This window comes from Lithobates pipiens, unplaced genomic scaffold (genome assembly GCF_037356315.1).
Source record: "Lithobates pipiens isolate NorthernLeopardFrog02 unplaced genomic scaffold, aLitPip1_a1.2 Scaffold_8, whole genome shotgun sequence".
NCBI lineage: Eukaryota > Metazoa > Chordata > Amphibia > Anura > Ranidae > Lithobates > Lithobates pipiens.
The window spans coordinates 127190475-127212406 of NW_027507903.1; the positions used below are offsets into that span (position 1 = coordinate 127190475).

Below are 21932 nucleotides of genomic sequence, written 5' to 3' on the forward strand. Positions count from 1 at the left end.
AATGCCGCCAAAGCATGCATTCCCTTGTGTTGGAGATCGGAGATTCCGCCGGCTAAATCCCTGTGGTATGCCAAGGTGAATGAAATCAGAAACATGGAAGATCTTACTGCCACTCTGCGTGGGGGGGAGGAGGCCTTCCGGGAGAAATGGCGACCATGGGTACAATACATCTACACGGATGACTACCTTCGCGAGGTTGCTATCCCTGATCAGTCTTTGTAGTGTAACCCGTCCCCTGATCAGGAGGTGCCGCCACTCCACCCCGTTTTCCTTTGCTTTGCCTCTCTGTTCTCTCTCCCATCCCCACCCTCCTGCCTTCTTATCCCCCTTGTTCCCCTTCCCTTTACCTGATTCGCCTCCCACCCTAGGCCGGCCTATTTAGATACTTTGAATATCCTATTTTTCATAACTCATCAGGTGTGCCGCACGGCTGGGCCTAGCTGGTGGTGGGTCAGGTTTCCGTGACAGGTTTTAGTGAGTCTACTACAGTTTAGCCCTGGTGACTCAACTGGCGGTAGGAGATTGCTGAGATAGCGGTCGGATGGTTCCCCCCGGGGCGGTGTACCGCTAACCGTTATTCGTATTCATAACCGCTTATGCTTGTTACTGGGTGCATAGCATCGGGTTTTGAGATTTGATGTTTGCTATCTACTGTCTGATATTTGATAATGTTGTTGTTACGCCACACTGCATCCGATTCCTGTCTCTGTTTCTTATCTTAATAACTGTCATTTTTTGTTATGGTATGCGAAATTGTTTCATTGTGGAAAATAATAAAGGAATTACAAAAAAAAAGATCATAGGCACCATGGTGTCTACTATACCGATGGTGAAGTGGGCACAATGGAGGATGCGCCCTTTTCAGGTGGGGTTTCTCCGTCAATGGTCGGGAGAGAAGGCCCAGTCCATCAAAGTTACTCAGACCATGAGAGGTTCCCTCCTTTGGTGGCTTCGTCGGGAGAATCTACTGAATTGTCATTCTCGTCTGCCAATCAAATGGATCTCAGTAACGTCAGATGCCAGCAACAAGGGCTGGGGGGCACATTGTCTTTCGGAAGTGGCTCAGGGCATTTGGGACTTTCCCTCTCGGGGAATAGTGTCGAATGTGTTGGAACTACGAGCAGCCTTCCTAGCGCTGTTGGCGTTTCCACATCTGATAGAGGGTGCATCCGTAGTCCTCAGGCTGGACAATACGACTGCGGTCGCATACGTGAGGAAGCAAGGGGGCACCAGAAGTCGGTCTTTGCTGAAGGAAGTGGATCCAATAATGCGTTGGGCCCAGAGGAACCTGTCCAACCTAACAGCAGCCTATGTACCCGGAGTCCTCAATGTCCAGGCGGACTTTCTATCACGAGTCCACTTGGACAACAACGAATGGACCCTTCACGAAGAGGTGTTTCAGTGGGTTCTATCCCTGGGGATGTCTCCAGAAGTGGACCTATTCGCCTCTCGTTTCAACAAGAAGCTAACAAGGTTCTATTCAAGGTTCAAATATCCGCAGGCCTATGGGATAGATGCCCTAACAGAGCAGTGGCGATTCCACAAGGCATATGCCTTTCCTCCAATTATCTTCCAATTCCTGAAGAGGCTCAGATGGGAAGGAGTAGAAGTATTGGCAATAATCCCGTACTGGCCCAACAGGCCCTGGTTTCCTCTCCTATCCCTCCTCAGCTTTCGGGACCCGGTTCCTCTTCCATCCAGACGGGACCTTCTCTCCCAAGGGTCGGTTCTCCATCCATGTCCGGCTCACCTTCGGTTGAAGGTCTGGTTCTTGAGAGGGGAAAGCTGGAAGCTCTAGGGTGTCCTAAGGAAGCCATTCCCACTCTCCTAAGTGCAAGGAGAAGAAGCACTAATAAGGTGTATGAACAAATCTGGGCCAAGTTTGTTTCTTATGTGTCCTCCAGAACCAGTTCCTATGTTTCACCCACAGTTCAAGATGTGTTGGGGTTCCTGCAATCAGGCTTGGACTTACCTTTATCAGTTAGCTCCCTTCGGGTTCAAGTTTCGGCTATTTCTGCTTTTACAGGGGTTCAGTGGGCCAGGCATGCCGTTATCCAGCAGTTTTTCAAGGGTGCAGTAAGATTGAGACCCCAAAGAAAACCCAGATTCCCTAAATGGGATCTGCCTCTAGTCCTGGACTTCTTTTCTCTGCTCAGTAAGGATCTCTCCATCCGAGAACTCACCTTGAAAACCGCGTTCCTGGTGGCGGTCACCTCAGCGAAACAAGTGTCAGAAATTCAAGCTCTGGGAGTCAAGGAGCCTTTTCTAACCTTTTTCCGGACAGAGTGGTCCTAGTTCCAATGTTGGGGTCAAACCCTAAGGTCACTTCGGTTTTTCATGATAATCAGGAAATCTCTCTACCCTTATTCAGATCCTCGGATTCCTCGGAAATTCATCCTCTTGACGTTGGACGCTCATTAAAGCTCTACTTGGAAGCTACAGCTCTGTTCCGGCAGTCGGACTTCCTGTTCGTTCTGTTCTGCGGAAAGAACAAGGGCACTAGAGCATCAGTCAGGGCAATTGCAGCATGGATAGTTCAAGCAATCCAGTGGGCATACAGGGAAAAGGGCTTGGCTCCTCCTCAGGCAGTGACGGCACATTCGACCAGAAGTCTTTCTACCTCATGGGCAGCTTCTCGCCATGTGGCTCCTGACGTGATATGCAGGGTGGCCTTGTGGTCTTCCATTCACACCTTTATGTCTCATTATTGTGTTGAGCCAGCAGCTTTATCCTCAGTTGATTTTGGAGTTAAAGTTTTGTCAGTTGACGGTGTCAAATAAATCTTTGTTAAGCAGCATTTTTGCCCACCCGGGTGTGTCTTGGCGAGTTATTTCCCACACGTAGGCTGCCATGGAGTCTGTCAGGAAAACGGAAAATTTATGTCAAATACTTACCGTAATTTTCCTTTCCTGATGGACTCCATGGCAGCAGGAGTTCCCTTCCAAATGGCTGGAGTAGGATAGTTACCGAACACGGCCTGTGGCAGGGAGCAAAGATTTATGGGAGTGTCGTCCTATAGGGTAATGGAGGTGGGACTAAACCCACACGTAGGCTGCCATGGAGTCCATCAGGAAAGGAAAATTACGGTAAGTATTTGACATAAATTTTCCGTTTTCAACCCTTTATTGCTGGATGGTAGGGGATAAACACGAGTGCTAAGAGTATTTATTTCATAATAGAAGCCCAAAGATAGCAATCCAACGCATTCAGGAGCTATAACATTCCCCCTCCCTTGGGGATCCTCTCCTACGATAGTGTGCTTCACCAACTGATTGTATAAAAGAAGCAAAGCAGCTAGTTCCTTCAAATTTTAAATCACACCAAGACTCTAATCTGCACTCACACCAGGCGCTCATACTTAGCCTTGATATACATAAGGCTTTTGATAGAGTCAGCCGGTCTTATTTAGATCTATTGCTCCCTAAATATGGCATATGTAATGAATTTTTACAAGGATTCAAAGCATTATATCAAAATCCACAAAAAAGCATTAAGTTCCTTGGTAATAATTCTAATAAAGATTTTGTTCTCACTGGGCAGGGGCACTAGGAAGGGGTGTCTATTATCTCTACTCCTATTTGCTTTAGCCATGCAACCCTTCACCTTTGCTATCCAAAATAACTTAAGGATTAAAAGTTACACTAAAGCAGGAGTAGGGAACCTTGGCTCTCCAGCTGTTTTGAAACTACAAGTCCCATGAGACATTGCAAGACCCTAACAATCACAGGCATGACTCCTAGAGGCATGATGGGATTTGTAGTTTCAAAACAGCTGGAGAGCCAAGGTTCCCTACTCCTGCTTTAGGGAACTCTAGGGGCACTAGGAAGGGGTGTCTATTATCTCTACTCCTATTTGCTTTAGCCATGCAACCCTTCACCTTTGCTATCCAAAATAACTTAAGGATTAAAAGTTACACTAAAGCAGGAGTAGGGAACCTTGGCTCTCCAGCTGTTTTGAAACTACAAATCCCATCATGCCTCTAGGAGTCATGCCTGTGATTGTTAGGGTCTTGCAATGTCTCATGGGACTTGTAGTTTCAAAACAACTGGAGAGCCGACATTCCCTACCCCTGCACTAAAGGCTCCAGAGAATTTAAACTAAGTTAGGATGTCATTTCTCACTGACCCGAAAATTTCTCTACCAAACCTCATTAAAGAACTAGATATATTCCATAACCTCACTGGTTTAGGTGTAAATCTATCCAAATGTTCTGCTATGCCTATAAATATACCACCCCAAATGGCATCCATTCTAAAGGGAAAAAATCCCATTTGAATGGTGTTCTAGCTCCTTTAGATATTAAGGAATCCACATTACTTCCTCCTATAAAACCCCTTTTTCAGGCTAATTATACACCACTCTTTAACAATATAAAATCCTTGCTCAAGCTATGAGAGAAGAATGGGTAGTCATGTTACGAAACCTACATAAAAGCACCAGAATATTATTTGTTAGAGAATCAGCTATTAAGCTACATACTAGATAGTATTTAATCCCTGAAATAACACATTTTTTCTACCCATCATCATCCCCCCTGTTCTTTAGGGGCTGCCTGTCTCAAGATACTTTTTTACACATTTTTTGAAACCTGCATGTCAAACCTTGAGCAAAATAGAGCAACTGACAGGTAAAACAATACAATTTTAACCACAAATGTGTCTTTTGTTCACACCTATACCAAGTATTTCCATATCTTGTACTAGACTTATCCATACCTTATTTAGCTCTATTCATTGAATAATAGCATTTAATGTGCGCTCTACCCATATACCTTGGCACCAGGTAAGAAACAGAAGGGAACAAATTAAACTTTCTGAATGCATTCATCATGTTCTTTCAGACACATGCATATTTTTGATAAAAATGGAAACAATGGGATATCTCTCTACATTTACAATCTCCTTGACACATAATACTAAATGTCATATAGATTACTTTCATATTATTGAACTGTTAATATATATATATATATATATATATATATATATATATATATATATATATATATATATATATATATGTTACCTACCTATAGCCATTTGTACATCTGAACTTTGTAAATTTCTCGCCTATATCCCTTAAACATGAGTCTATTGGATTATGACTGTTTCACATAATAAAATAGTTTGTAAAAAAAAAAAAAAAATGTCCATTAACCTGCACAAGTCCATCACTCTGTTCAAATCAGCAGTTGGAGCCCTAATAAGAGGAATAGTTTAGCCTTATAAATGTGTTGGCTTATTATCTTTGAATTTCCATGAAGAAATAAATAGTCTTGGACTTCTTAAGCTTTAGTGTGGCTCTTTTGTATCTTTTCCAATTTCCTGGGTTAAAGAGGCAAGGTACTTTATACTATACAGTAGTGACTTACCTTTACACTGAAGCCGCGTACACACGTGGCGGACTGTCTGGCCAACTTAGTCCGTCAGACAATCCGACGGACAGTCCGTCATACTTTCGAATGAACGGACTTGCCCACACACGGCACTTTTTGAGCGGACTAATACGACGGACTAAGTCCGCCATACTATCCGCCCTACTTTTGAAATGAACGGACTCGCCCACACACGCGGAGGAAAGTCCGCTCATTTCGAGCGCGTCTCCAGGTAGGCGGGGCCCGCGAAGGAGACGTCGCTGGCCCCGCCGCCTGGTATGGACTTAAAGGGGAACCCCAACCCTGAAAAAAATTGGCGTGGGGGTCCCCCCCAAGTCCACAACAGACCCTTGTCCGAGCACGCTACCCGGCCGGCCAGGAAAGGGGGGCGAGCGAGCGCCCCCCCTCCTGAGCCGTACCAGGCCACGTGCCCTCAACATGGGGGGGTGCCTTGGGGAAGGGGGGGCCCCAAAGCACCTTGTCCCCATGTTGATGAGGACAAGGGCCTCTTCCCGACAACCCTGGCCGTTGGTTGTCGGGGACTGCGGGCGGGGGGCTTATCGGAATCCGGGAGCCCCCTTTAATAAGGGGGCCCCAGGATACCGGCCCCCACCCTATGTGAATGAGTATGGGGTACAATGTACCCCTACCCATTCACCTGTGAAAAAAAGTACAAAAAAAAAACACAACACAGGGTACTTTGGGGTGGGGGGGCCCCCCATGTTGAGGGCACGAGGCCTGGTACGGCTCAGGAGGGGGGGCACTCGCTCGCCCCCCTTTCCTGGCCGGCCGGGTAGCATGCTCGGACAAGGGTCTGTTGTGGACTTGGGGGGGACCCCACGCCGATTTTTTTCGGCGTTGGGGTTCCCCTTTAAGTCCATACCAGGCGGCGGGGTCAGCGACGTCTCCGTCGCGGGCCCCGCCTACCTGGATACCTGCTCGAAATGAGCGGACTTTTCTCCGGGCGGGAAAAGTCTGCTCATTTCAAAAGTACGGCGGACTGGCACACACGGGCGGATTGTCCGCTGAAATGCGAGTCCGACGGACTGTATTACGGAAATTCCGAAATACTTAGTCCGCCAGACTGCACGCTGAAAAAGTCCGCTGAAGCCCACACACGAGCGGACTGTCCGCTGAAATGTGTTTCGGCGGACTAAGTAGGCCAGACAGTCCGCCCGTGTGTACGCGGCTTGAGAATTTAAACCAACTTTGGATCAAGTCCCTCTAACCTTTCCAAAAGCTTTTTTTTTTTTTGCTGTCTGTGTTTCCAGTGGAAATATATCTCCTCACCTCCCATTTTGTGGACAAAAGATTATGATGGCAGAAAGTAGAAATCTCCCCAGTGGGGACAAAGATAGGAGCAATAACAAAAATGGAAACTGAAGTGCCACACCACTGCTAAGAGGTCCAGATGCAACGTTATTCCAATAACAATTATAGGGTTAAGCCACAAATTATCCAATGCATTTTGGCAGTTCAAAAATGCTCTCTTCATCAGGGCTTGATAACAAAATGAGAATAGGCTAGACGTGAATTGGACCTTTAATGTTATTTCTTCCAGAGTGATTACAAGCACAGGTCTTGTCACAACTGGTTTGACAGTTGTATCTGGACCTCTTAGAAGAGGTGTGGTGCTTCAATTTCAATTTTTGTTAGATTCTACTACAAGCCAAGGAGACAGTAGAGATCCATGAGGGTATAGAAGCTGCCTGCTCGGCAACACCATTAGTTACAGCAACGTCAACACTTTAACCTCTTCCCGCCTGCCAAACATGCTGAGAGGCCACATGTATGCACAGTCACCGGCGGGGATCGGAAAGCTACTAATGCATACTTGTGATCAAAAGCTTTCTGATCATGTGACAGTCAATCAAAGTGGTCACATGACTTAAATGCACATCTCCCAGAATCTAGAAGCTCATAAAGGGCCAGGAGATGGCAGCGGGAAGGGGTTAAGATTGCAAAAACATTAAGATAACCTTACAGGTCCAGTCCTTTTTTTTCACTTTCTTTAACTAGTAGTAAAAACCTGACCTGAGATTCAAATTCTTCCCCACTCTAACCAAAACTTAAAGAAAATGTTTTCGGAGGAAGTGGGTATTAAGTAAATATCTAATTACCATGTCAGGACACCAGTACAGTAGTTTCAGAAGAACCCCTGATGTTGCAGAGACTAAAGCCTCGTACACACGATCGGACTTTCCATCAACAAAACCATGTAATTTTGTCCGATGTGTGTTGGTTCAAACTTGTCTTGCATACACGCGGTCACACAAATGTTGGCCAACAATTATTAAACATAGTGACGTACTAGACATACTACGTGGTTTTTCAGCTCTTTAGCGCCGCCCACCACTATCCCTCTGCCACTGATCCCATCCTCCCCACCAGCACTGATCCCATTACTAAAAAAATTGTGGAGAATAATACTTGGCTATGGGTTTTACTTCAAATGACAGCAGTCATGTTGGGACACCAACATAATTGTATCTTTGTTCTTAAAAACTACGGGATAATGGTGTTGTGGTAACTTGCACAAATAAAAAAAATTAAAAAAACATAATAATATTATTCTTGATATCACTAAAATTTGAGAACATGCTAGCCAAAATTTGTTGGCGGAAAGTCCGACAACAAATGTCCGATGGAGCATACACAGGGTCGGACTTACCGCCAACAAGCTCACATCCAACATTTTCTGTCTGAAAATCTGATCCTGTGTACGCGGCAAAACTGTTTATGTGAGTGGATTTACATTTCAGATATTGAATCTGATTTACAAAAGAAGTTGAGACTCTTCACTTTCTACATGGATCTTCACTTTCTTCCTTTGATTCACATGACCAGATAAAAAATAAATAAATTCAAACTATTTTTTGATGAAGATTCTCAGCTTTTTTTAGTAAATCATCCTCATTATCTCTATAATCACAATTATAAATCATAGGTTCATGGATTTTTTACTTTAATGGGTGGTCTACATACCTGTCTGAGACTGATGTGGCTGTACCTCTTCCTTGTGGGCCCAGCTGTGAGCCGATTTATCTTGTCTGTCTTTTTGTACACCAAATTTACCTCCAAATCCTTTAGAATAATCTGAAGGGCATAAGTAAAAATAAGTGAAATAAATTGATGAAAATTATCATGTGATTATTTTCTCACTGTTTCTACTTGGTCAATAGGTTAAGTGACAATCTGCAGAGGTGTGACTTAATGGTACACTCTAGTAAAAACTGAAAATAAAGCTTTGAGATTTTCTTCATTTTTTCATCCAATCATCGATAAAGCATACCAGTCCACTCCACTCCCCTGTGTCAGTATTCTAGTAATCGGAGAACTTTTGCTTGTGAGGCAAGAAGCCAGATGTTGTTTTTGTTGTATTACATTTACTGAACTTTTATTAAAATTTTCCAGTATAACAAGAGGGGTAGGAACGGTACAGAAACAAGATGTAAACATTAACAATATCAACACACTTTGCGCGTATACTACTCTCCAAATATAAAATGAGAGCGGAAACCATCTTATGCTGCAATAGGTCATGGATAAGACAGGACTTGCAGAGATGAACATCTACGACATAATCAAATCAATATCATGCGTTGGACCATTAATGTCCTTGCAATTTTCAATTTTGTGACATGAGTGGAGGATATAAAGGAAAGGTCCCGCACAAAAAAAATAAAAAAAGTGAGAGAAGAAAAAAAAAATAGACGGCCACAGCCTGCACTATTAATCTGGGGCTTACAGGAGCTCCACAAAGAGGGAGAAAGCATGAAAAAGTAAGAAGCAGAGAGAAAAGAGAAACAAAGAGAAGAAAGGAGGGGAAATAGAGGGGGGGGGGGGCACCCCAGGGGTTTTTAAACTGTACCACATGGAATATTTACAGTTCTAAGAATCGGGAGGCCATTTGAGAAGGAAGAAAGTGGTCTATCCAGGGCTGCCATATCACAAAACGTGAACCCGGTTTTTGACTCCTTCAAAGCAAAAAAGTGGTGTTTTCCACAGCCATGCTATAGTTTGCTTCATTGCCATAAAAATGTGAGTAATTACAGTGCGTTCCCAATGGTGGCATCTACAATAGGTTTATGTAAGAGTGCCTACCATGGGTCCCTGTAAATTCACATGGAGGCCCATATCGACCAATGTGTATACCCTAATCCACAACCTCTGGACCTTGGGACAGGTCCACCATATATGTTTCATATCGCCCAAATCCGGGAAACCGCAAAAGTAGTTGGACGGGTATGATGGTAGACCTGTCGCGATCCTAGCTGACATAAAAAACCAACGTGACATAACTTTGAAATAGTTTTCAAGAGCCAGAACATTACGAAATGCTTTAAACAAGGCCTCCGACATTTTACACCACTCGCCTGGTTGTGGAGCAGAACAAAGGTCTTTTGTCCATTTGTCGCAATACTTAGGGGTTGTTTTTGTTGTTTATCCCAATGCAAAAAGTATAAAAGAAAAAAAAGCCAGTACTAAGACTTTTACTACAGCCATCAGGTTCACACTTGCTTTGGAAGTTTCAATGTGTTTGGTAATAAAGGAAGCAGAGATAGAGGAAGTTGCAGGCCTCAAAATTTAGGAAGTGCATTTACAGTGAGCTACATGAAGGCTGACTACAGGAGATTGCAGAGAACTTTTACATTTTTCCAACTTTTCTTTAGTAGAAAATGAAATTAGTGCAAAGCGATCAGGTGGTCAGAAATATCAAGTTAAGTTAAAAGGGTTGGTAAGGCAGTGCACGCAGCCACTGCCAGCCCCTCTGCTAGGATTACATGTAATATATACTATGTGGCAGTTGCTAAAATTCTTCTTCTAAATACCATTTTTCTTATCACAGATACGGGTGGTCTGACCGCCCAGTGCTGTCTTCCTCTGATGTTTGCATTACAGAGGGAGGGGCCGAGATCTCCCTCTGACGTATTTGGGGTGGTAACGTGATCACCCTCTTTAATACAAACATCGGAGAAAGACAGCACCGGGTGGTCACATGACCACTGCTTGGGAAAAAGAAAAATGGTATTTAAAAAGAATTGTTGGAAAATGGCATATAATATATCCTACATGTAATCCTAGCAGAGGGGCTGACAGTGATTGGGAGCAGTAATGTGTGCACTGCTCGGAACAGTGAAGGGGTGGCTCACACAGGGCTTAGGGTGACGGTGGCACATAAACTGACCATGGTGTAAGGGCTCAGCAGTCATGATATACTGTGGTCAGTTTACATAAGGGAGGGCAGAACCAGACAGGATCAGCCAGGTATTACAGGTGTTACAGGGGGCCAAATAATAGAGAATAATCACTGTGCTGTATAAAATGCTCATTTACCAACTTCTGGAGCCACTGCACATGCAGAGTGCAACTACACTTCAAAGTGCACAGTCTATTTACCTTCAGTAAATTAACCCCATAGCGTCCACCTCACTTAGTAATGGAAATAGTTCATTAGGGCCAGCTTAGCCCAAACAAATGATTTAAAGGCAAAGCAAACCTGGAATTCTACTCTATAAAAACAGTCTCTATATTTTTATTGTAATAAACTGTATTACAATGGTGCCCCCAGATCATTAAAAATGATACATTTATGGTAATTTTATGTAATTTTATGTAAAAGATTGTAATATTGCCTACCCCACACCTAAGGATTCTAATGATATTATTTTGCATGAGCATAATGTTGAATTGTACAGTCACAACATACTTGTTACAGTTTGTTGAGATCCTATGAAATATTTTCTAAACTATACAGTCCCTGCCACATGCATCGTCACCTAACAGGACTGAGTTTCCACACAACCTGTATTTAGTAGATTGTACCAGTGGTGGAATTATCATGTTGCAGCAGTCGCACCTGCAACTGGGCCCCGGAGTTCCACCACTGTGGGGGGGCCGCACTGCCGCTTCTAGGCAATGCCCGCACTGCCTCTGCCGCTTCTAGGCAATGATCGGAACACTATGTCCCGGACATAGCAGTACAATGTGCGGGGGGAGGGGGGGCTACCGCCGCTTGCCAATTCTAGTTACAGGTGGGACAATGTACACACTGTGCCTGAGTGAGCACTCAATGTTACTAGCACAGAGCTCTGCCCATTCCTCCAAGCAGCTCCATGTCGGGAGGAGGAAAATAGAGTGGAGGAGAAAGTCAGCTGACGGGTCATTAGAATGAAGAGGAAGGACCTCTCCCCTGTGTGAGGTGCAGACAGTGAATCCATGCTGGGAGAGCAATTACTGGAGGCACTGTGAGTTTGCAAACTGAGAGAGCACTGAACAAGGAGGGGGAACCGACTAACACTAAAAGCAGGGGAATGCCAGTGTCATCATCCCATCCCCTACAAATATCCCTCTGCCTGATCTGATCCCCCCCACCACCATTGCCATCAGGCAGAGGAATAGTGGTGGAGGGATCAGCTCAGGCAGACTGATAGTGGCAGAGGGATCATATCAGAAAGAGGGATAGTTGTGGAAGGATCAGATCAGGCAGAGAGATGGTGGTGGAGGGATCAGATCAGGAAGAGGGATGGTGGTGGAGGGATCAGATCAGGCAGATTGATAGTGGTGGGGGGATCAGTTCAGGCAGAGGGATGCTGGTGGGGGTGATCAGATCAGGCAGATGGATCCCATCCACCCACCACCATCCCTCTGCCTCAGGGCCGTCTTTAATATTGATTGGACCCTGGGCAAAACTTTTCTTGGGGGCCCCCCCCCGCATGTAGTTTTGCTCTCCGCCTGCTCTGAGACATACAATAAATAGCAGCTAGACTCAAAATCAGTTTAATGAATCAGATCAGGTGGCTATTGCACTTGGTTGCCAGAGGTTACAGTGTATCATTACCGCTCACTAACTGGTTGCTAGAGGTTACAGCACACATTACGGCTCACTGATTATTTGCTAGAGATTACAGCACATGATTTCTGCCTGTTGATTGGTTGCTAGAGATTACTGTGGATATGACCTCATATCAATGCTGCCAGTTTCCCCTATTTACATATGAATGCCGGTAATTTACATGTAAACACAGGGTCTGCAGCTGAGTCATCTGTACACAACAATAGGGCAGAGCTGGGCAGCATTAGTAGCAGCACTTCACACTGAGATATTGGGACACAGCACAGGACTAAAACCTCAAGGGATGGGGGAATTTAAACCAGGATAGTTGGCAAGTATGAGACAGCTGCTTTTGGCCCCATAACAATGACAGGGCCCAGGGCAGCTGCCCCTTTTTCCCTGCCTTAAAAACGGTCCTGCTCTGCCTGATCTTATCCCTCTCCCTGATCTGATCCCCCCACCACTATCCATCTGCCTGATCCCTCCACCACCATCCCTCTTACTGATCTGATCCCTCCACCACCATCCCTCTGCCCCTGATCCCATCCCCCCCACCACTGGCACTGATCCCATTCCCCCCACCACCGGCACTGATCCCACCACTTCCACTGATCCCACCCCCACCACTATCCCTCTGCCCCTTATCCCATCCTCCCCTACACCGGCACTGATCCCACCACTGCCAGCTAATCCCATCCCCCCACCGATATCCCCCCGATCTGATCCCTCCACCACCATGCCTCTGCCTGATCTGATCCCTCCACCACCATCCCTCTGCCCCTGATCCCATCCCCCCTCTCTCTGTCCCTGATCCAATCCCCCCACCCCCATCCCTCTGCCCCTGATCCAATCCCCCCACCACCATCTCTCTGCCCCTGATCCCATCCCCCCACCACCATCCATCTGCCCTAATCCAAACCCCCACCACCATCCCTCTCCCCCTGATCCCATCCCCCCACCACCATCCCTCTGCCCCTGATCCCACCCCCCCACTGCCACCACTGATCCCACCACTGCCACTGATTCCATCCCCCCACCACTATCCCTCTGCCACTGATCTCATCCTCCCCACCAGCACTGATCCCATTACCACCACTGATCCCACCCCCACAACCACCACCAGCAATGATCTCATTACCGCCACTGATCCCATCCTCCCCACCACCAATCCCACTACCGCCACTAATACCATCCCCCCCACCACAGCCACTGATCCCATCTCTCCTCCTGCCACCACCATTGATCCCATTTCCCCATCCACCACCACCACTCATCCTAAGGGGGCATTCAGGGGAATGTAAGGGGGCACTCTGGGGGCATTAAGGGGGCACTCTGGAGGTACTGTTACTAGTACCTCCAGAGTGCTCCCTTACATCCTCCAAAATGTCCCCTAGTAATAGTAAGGTCAGTGGCAGAACTACCAGGGTCTCAAAGGTCGCACTTGCGACTGGGCCCTGGTGTTCCACCATCATGGGGGGGCCTCAAGGCGGCAGTAGGTGGCACGTATCAGAACATGAGAAAGGGCCCCCAGGATGGGGTCGGGGGGGGCCTTCATAGTTTCCTGCAGCGGGACCCTAAAGGTTGTAGTGACAGATCTGGATCTGATTGTATAATTTTGACCAAAATTATAATTGTTGTCATATTTTATATAACCTCTAGTTGTCACTGATGCACCTATGCACTAAAATCCATTGCTTCCATATCAAGCAGCATCTAAATGTGTATGCAAACTCTAACAATTAACTTCTCTTATTTGCTCCTTTTTGGTCTGGTAAAAATACAGTTGAAGTCAAATTAATTATATTTGTTCAAATCTCAAGCATCTTTATCAGCTCTTCCCAGTTCTGAGAAGAGAGGGAGGTGTTTTTTAGTTCTAATCATGAGCTAGTAAGGTAACAATACTGCTCCTCAAGTACCGTGAGTAGAAGTTGTCACCTTAAAACAGCAATTGTGTTATTGGTAGGATCATCAGATAACAAGAAAGGAAGTGAAAGCTTGAAAAACAAAGAAAATGAATACAGCAACCACATATATTGACTGATATAATGCAATGTATTACATTTTGTTATTGGGTTTATTTATTTATTACAGGTATTTATAAAGGGTCATCAATTTACGCAGCACTTTAGATATATATTATGAATTCACATGAGTCCTTGCCCTCAAGGAGCTTACAACCTAAGGTCCCTAACTCACATACATACATACACTTTATTACCAAAAGTATTGGTACGCCTGTCTCTACATACACATGAACTTTAATGGCATTCCAGTCTTAGTTCGTAGGGTTCAATATTGAGTTGGCCCACCCATTGTAGCTATAAGAGCGTTTAACTCTTCTGGGAAGGCTGTCCATAAGGTTTAGGAGTGTGTCTATGGGAATGTTTGACCATCCTTCCAGAAGTGCATTTGTGAGGTCAGGCACTGATGTTGGACAAAAAGGCCTGGCTCGCAGTCTTCACTTTAATTTATGCCAAAAGTGTTCTTTTGGGTTGAGATCAGGACTGTGTGCAGGCCAGTCAAGTTCCTCCACTCCAAACTTGCTCATGCATGTCTTTATGGACCTTGCTTTGTGGATTGGTGGGCAGTCGTGTTGGAACAGGAAGGGGCCATCCCCAAACTGTTCCCACAAAGTTCGGAGTATGAAATTGTCCAAAATGCCTTGGTATGCAGACACCTTAAGAGTTCCCTTTGCTGAAACTAAGGGGCCAAGCTCAATCCTGAAAAGCAACCCCACACCATAATCCCTCCTCCATCAAATGATTTGGACCAGTGCACAAAGGTCCATAAAGACATGGATGAGCAAGGTGGGGTGGAGAAACTTGACTGGCCAGCACAGAGTCCTGACCTCAACCTCATAAAACACCTTTGGGATGAATTCGAGTGGAGACTGTAAGCTTGGCCTTCTCATCCACGTCAATGGTTGACCTCACAACAGCGCTTCTGGAAGAATGTTCAAACATTCCCATAAACACACTCCTAAACCTTGTGGACAGTCTTCCCAGAAAAGTTGAAGCCGTTATAGCTGCAGAGGGTGGGCCAACTCAATGTTGAACCCTACAAACTAAGACTGGGATGCCATTAAAGTTCATGTATGTGTAAACCTACCAGCATGTCTTTTGAGTTTGGGAGAAAAACAGATTACCCAGAGGAAATCCACGCAGGCACAGGAAATACATGCAAACTCTAGGCAGGTAGTGCCATGGTTCGAATTGACCCGACGACCCTAGTGCTGCTAGGCGGAGGTACTAATAACTTATCCACTATGCTGACCTTTAAATTGTTGGAAAAACAATAGCATGTAATGTAAAGCAGGTTCCTAAGGTGATTATAAATATAAATATATATATAAATATAAATATATATAAATATAAATATATATATATATATATATATATATATATATATATATATATATATATATATATATATATATATATATATATATATATATATATATATATATGCATTATACCTTTCTATCCAGCAGGTGGCACTGCAGTATTATAATGTGTATTCTATGGTAATATAATGAGAGAAAGTGTTTACTTCCCTCACTGTGCACTTGTTTGTTGTACTCTTCCTGTCTATGATAAAAGGCATGTAATATATTCCTCCATAGAAGTAAAGCCTTTTGCTGTATCCAAGAAGCTTCCAAAGCATCAGTTCAATACTCAGCTAATATAAATTCAGTCTGTATTTCCCTTTAACCTGCAGGCTGTATACTGTACATTTTATTGATGTTAGCTGCTCACCTTGCTGAGATGCATGTTGTTCCACAGAAGCCTTGTAGTCATATCCTAGTGCAGACTGAAAAAAACAACACTTTAAATGGACTGAATTCTAAGGCAACATACAGTAAAATACATTTTGCATTTTTACAAAGTATTTATTATTTTTAAGTCTTGGAAACTGGCTGTAGGGAACTTGTGGTCAACTCTAGTGTTTCAGCTGTCTTTTACTTTGTATCCCATCATGAAATCAGATGTTTGCCATCTATCCTATGACTTTTGTCAGTTTTTCCCAAGACTGGCAAGAGGGACACTTTTAAGAATAAAAAATGCATGTCCTTGCCAAAATCTTTACATACTTCCATTATCTTGGAAGGCAAAAAAACAAAAAAAACATCAATACCTTATGTACAAAAGGATATCATGCATTTACACCTTTTGCAAGTACCTACAGCAGTCAGTATCAACAAACAGGATTACAAAACACAAAGTATGTTTTGTTTTTTTATTTTATTTACGGTATATTTTATTGATTTTTCCATATACAGAATTATTTATACACAAAATGTATTTCATCATAAATATAATAATTAAAATACATTTCCCCTTTCCCCTAAGGCGCCCCCCTGCAAAGGGTGGCCCCGCCCATTCCTCCTCTACTCCTCCCAGATTTTTATTTTACACTTCCACATAGCTATCAACATAATTACTTTTTTTTTTTTTTTAAATCTATCCACTTTTTTCATATTCCAGCAAACGTTTCTGTCGGGTCATCTTCTTTACTACTGAAATACTCCATAATATATATATATATTCATTCAATTCTTTTAAACCATTCCCTTATTGTAGGTCTTTCTGGGTCAAGCCATTTTTATGGTATTACTCCTTTATCTACGTTTAACAAAAAAGGAACTATTGTATTCTTATACTGTTTTATTTGTACTGTGGAATAAACAGCTCCAAAGATTATCTGGTACCTCTGTTTCAGAAATTTTGACAATCTTTTGACGCACCTCCTGCCGGTGTTCCTGTATCTTTGGGCATTCCCACCATATTTGGGTCATGGTACATTGTGAATTACATCCTCTCCAGCACAATGGAGAATTCTCTGATTGATATTTATGTGCTTTAACCAGAGTTATATACCATCTAGCCAGGCATTTATAGTCCATTTCTATGCTATATATATATATACCAAATAACTATATACAGCTCTTAGAGTTTTGTTTAATTGTTGCTCTGTTAATTGTGTATCCAATTCCCTTTCCCATTTTCCAATGTATGGAGGTATTTTCGGCTCCGCCATTTCCTTTGCTATACAATTTTTAACAGGCCCCCAATAGTTACATAGCTTTTCAAATTAATTCAACGTTTCTTCTGATCGTATCGATTGTGGGAGCGTTGATACAAAATGCTTTAGCTGCAAATACCTCTATTCATTCAATTTTTCTATTCCTCCTTTGTGTTTCAATTCTTGAAATGGACATAGTTTCCCTTTATCTATAATATCTTTTAACTGTGTGTGTTTAACCCAGTCCCCAAATTTTGCCCTATTTCCCGGTAAAAAATTATTTGTGTCTGTCAATGAAATTAAAGGTGAATTATATTCCCACTGTGCTTGTCGGTGCAATCTATCCCCGACTCGAAAAACATTTCTAGTCAGTCCTGGGACTTTTTCATTTAATATTCTATATTTATGTGGGACCCAAATATTCTTATCTAATTGTGTTTTCTACTTTCACCCATCTTTTGTCATTTTTATCCTAGTCCACTCAACCTCTTGTGCTAATACTACAGCATCATAGTATCTTTTTATATCTGGCGCAGCTAACCCCCATGTGCTTTATCTTTGCTCAACACCACATGCTGTATCCCTTGTTTCTTATTCTGCCATATGAACTTTGATATTATTCCTTTTAGTATTTTAAAATATGTCTGGGGTAGTGCTATTGGGATCATCTTAAACTTATACAATATTTTCGGGAGTATTACCATCTTTACTATGTTTATTCATCCTATCCAAGAAAGTGATTTTATAGCTATTTTTTTAAGTTCCATCTTAATCTCGTTTAGTAATGGGATATAGTTTGCTTGGTATAGTTTACCAAGGGAAGAGGGTACTTTTATCCCAAGATATTTTAAGTCTGTTTCCCCACATGTAAAGTGGAACGCTCCCTGTGAAGCTTGTTCTTCTTTTTTACTTATATTTAATATCTGACTTTATCGGATTTATCTTTAAATTAGACAGTTCTCCATATTTTTTAATTCATTTATAAAATTTGGTAATGTAATTCTGGGGTTGGTTATATAGCACAGGACATTGTCTGCATATGCTGCTACTTTATGTTCTTCTTTCCCAATCCTTCACCCCTTTCATGTCTACATTGTTGCCAAAAGTGGTTCTAATGTCAGGACAAACAAAAGGGGTGAGAGCCCATTTAACATTTCAAAGGGGGGGGTGACAGGTTTCCATGAATTTTCACTGAGGTCGTAGGATGGTTGTATAGCACTTTAATCCACCCAACCATCCTAGGGTCTATTCCAATATTGTCAGGGCTGGGCTCAGCCCTTCCTTCTCTGGCCACTCAGCTGTTGGCTAATTGTCAGTTCCTATCTTTCCACAGTTACTCAGCTGTTGATGATATCCTGCTCATCAGTCCTGCCTACTTGAGCCGTCCAGCCCAGAGGATCTCTGCCTTCGCCTTAGTCAACATCACAGAGATGCTCTCCTGCATTCCTGTTAAAAGACTCGATTGGCTGACATCCCTTCTGGCTTCAGATCCTGCTTGCTGTTTTACTACACTCATCTCCGGCTCCCTGATGTTTTATTTGTCTGGCTATCCGTTCTGGTTCCTGAATTCTGGCAATGTTTTGACTACGTTTGTTCTATTTACTTTTATTATTAAATAAGTGTGATTTAACTGTACTTCTGTCTCAGTCTGATTTCCTGGTTTCTGTAAAATATTCTTTATTGTTTTTATCATAAAATCCCAGTTTACTTTTCAGCGTCTATTTACAGAAATAGGGCAGGGACCTTTCGGTTTTTCAGTTTATGCAGTAGGAGTAATGTTCTTATTCCATTATCTTTATCCTCTCTTTTCAGGATAAACCCTGTCGGATCTGCATAGATCCAATCAGGCATTAATTCTTTCAATCTGGTGGCTAAGACTTAAGCATTTATTTTTGTGTCTGCATTCAAAAGTGCTTTTGGTCTATAGCTAGAACACAGAGTTGCATCTTCCTCTTCTTTAGGTATCACTGTGATATGTGCTAACAATGATTGTTTCCTCATATTTTCCCCTTCTCCTAGTCCATTTATATACTTACATAGTTTTGGTAGTAGTTGCTCTGTAAACTTTTTATAATACGCTGTCGTAAAGCCATCGGGCCCTGGGCTCTTCCCTGTTGGTGTATGTTTTAATTCTGAGTTTATTTTTTCTAACGTTTTTGGTTCTTCTAAATGTTGTAATCTTTCTGTGGATTTTTTAGGTAGATTTATTTCATACAAATAATCTTGTATTTTTTGTATTTTGCTTTGTTCCGCTTCTTGTGTACCCTTCTTTCTCACTGCATATAGAGCACTATAATAACTTTGAAAGGCCCAGGCTATTTCTGTTGTCGAGTATAATATTACCGCTTTTCCGTTTTTTACTTTTCCTATAAAGTTGATTGTTTTTTTATTTTCTTGCTAAATATTTTCCTGGCTTATTTCCCCATTGATATTTATCTTTAGCTACTTTATTGAAGATCCATCTTGTGTCTTGGTCCATTAGTTCTTTTAACTCTTCCCTTTTTAATATTAGCTCCCACTGTGCCCCATGTCCATATTCTTTTTATGCAGTTGTTCAAACTTCTGTATTTCTGATATTAACCTATACATATTCTGTGTCTTTTCCCTTTTTTCCTGGTCCCAATAGAGATCAAAATGCCACTAATATAGGCTTTATGGGCCTCCCTAATCGTAGTTTCAGTTACCCCTGCGGTTTCATCCTGCAATCCTGTAATAATTCTTCATTGAACCTCCGGGTACTCATCTGATCTCTACTTCCTACTAATTTTAGCTTCATCGTTACTGGGAAAGAACCGCGCTGTCCTAAGAGTAAACTTAGGTTGTGTGCTTCCCCTAAAGGAAATTTAACATACCGTATTTTTCGGACTATAAGGCACACCGGATTATAAGGCGCACTAGCAACGACCGGCTGATAAAATGGATATTTCCATATATAAGGCGCATCGGACTATAAGGCGCACCGGATTATAAGGCGCACTAGCAACGACCGGCTGATAAAATGGATATTTCCATATATATAAAGCGCATCGGACTATAAGGCGCACGGTCGATTTTGTGAGAAAATTTAGGCTTTTACGTGCGCCTTATAGTCCGAAGGTTTACGTCAAGATGACAGATACTGTTAACAAAGAACTCCAGCGATGTCAACAGGTCATATATAAGGCGCACCGGACTATAAGGCGCACGGTCGTTTTTGGGAGAAAATTTAGGCTTTTACGTGCGCCTTATAGTCCGAAAAATACGGTATACTAAATTATGTTGCAATATCAAAAAAAATAGTTATATCAATACCTCATACCTGAAAAGATATTTTGATGTGAAATTATAATCATAAGTGTGCATCAACAGCAATAACACATCTTAAATCTGTTATAAATGGTGCAAAATTACAACATCTACACCCTTATCACAATATGTGCAAAACAGTGATTTAACTGCATATACATCAGCACAAATCAAGAAAAAAACAAAAATGAGCTAAAGAACTCTCAATAAAACGGTGTGACAAGCTATCCATTGCCTCTGAATAGACCAGCTGGTGAAAGGTTATTGTCGTGGAGAATTGCGTCCGGCCGGCGCCTCCCACTGTGATACGCCTAACTTTGCTGTACTTTTGTAAGTGCATTTCTCATCTTATTTTATATTTAAATCTTAATAAAAGGTTTTTACACTATTTGAAGCGTTTTTTTCCCCCCCCTTTATGGTGGACCGGTCATTGTAAACTTATTGGAGCCTGACTGAAATACGATTTGGCTTGTGGGCGGAGCCTATGGACGATTGAGGGATGCACATAGCCTGGCCTGATCTTTTAGAGCGTACTATTTAAGGACATCTGGTAAGGAGTTAATCCTCACTTCCGGTGGTGGTGCACTACAATATACGCTGAGATTTCGAACAGGATACTGAGAATTTAAATCATATCTGACACGTGGTGGTTTTAGAGTTCTCACGGATTTTTCTTTAACAATTTGACAATTGGACACTTTATTATTGAGATTTCTTTAGCTCATTTTTGTTTTTTTCTTGATTTGTGCTGATGTATATGCAGTTAAATCACTGTTTTGCACATATTGTGATAAGAGTGTAGATGTTGTAATTTTGCACCATTTATAACAGATTTAAGATGTGTTATTGCTGTTGATGCACACTTATGATTATAATTTCACATCAAAATATCTTTTCAGGTATGAGGTATTGATATAACAATTTTTTTTGATATTGCAACATAATTTAGTATATGTTAAATTTCCTTTAGGGGAAGCACACAACCTAAGTTTACTCTTATGACAGCGCGGTTCTTTCTTTGGGTCACGTTTATGAGTATAGAACTTTTGGTATATAGCAGAACTGCAGCAGTATTTGATGTGTACAAAATTTCATTTTTATTTTTTTAGGGGGTAACGCGATTTTTTCCTTGTTTCCTTTACTTATCATCGTTACTGGGGCATAGTCAGATAGTGTTGATATTTCTATTGTTGCAACTACCACTGACTCTAGCAATCTGTGCGCTACCATTATATAATCCAATCTTGAGTAAGTCCCGTGCACCAGCTGACACTGATGTCGTTTTTGTGTTACTCTCCTAAGTTGCTGTTTCCCAGTCCCCAGTGCCTGTGACGTAATATCCATTTTTGGATCCATGCAGAAGTTCAGATCTCCTGCCGGGATTAGTTTACCTTTTTTAAAATCCAACAGTTTTCC

At 42.5% G+C, this 21932-nt stretch overlaps 1 protein-coding gene and 1 long non-coding RNA gene across 2 annotated transcripts in view; one reads left to right on the forward strand and one right to left on the reverse strand.

Annotated features, from left to right (window-relative positions):
• The window catches only part of LOC143962108 (src substrate cortactin-like), a 114321-nt gene that overhangs the window by 41578 nt on the left and 50811 nt on the right, over positions 1-21932 (reverse strand). The window contains exons 8-9 of the mRNA XM_077471434.1: positions 15965-16019; positions 8360-8470 (exon numbers count right to left, since the gene is read on the reverse strand). Coding sequence (XP_077327560.1) covers positions 8360-8470; positions 15965-16019 — 166 coding nt within the window. The remainder of the gene's footprint in view (positions 1-8359; positions 8471-15964; positions 16020-21932) is intronic.
• The window catches only part of LOC143962110 (uncharacterized), a 767356-nt gene that overhangs the window by 29143 nt on the left and 716281 nt on the right, over positions 1-21932 (forward strand). The gene's annotated exons all lie outside the window — the stretch shown is intronic.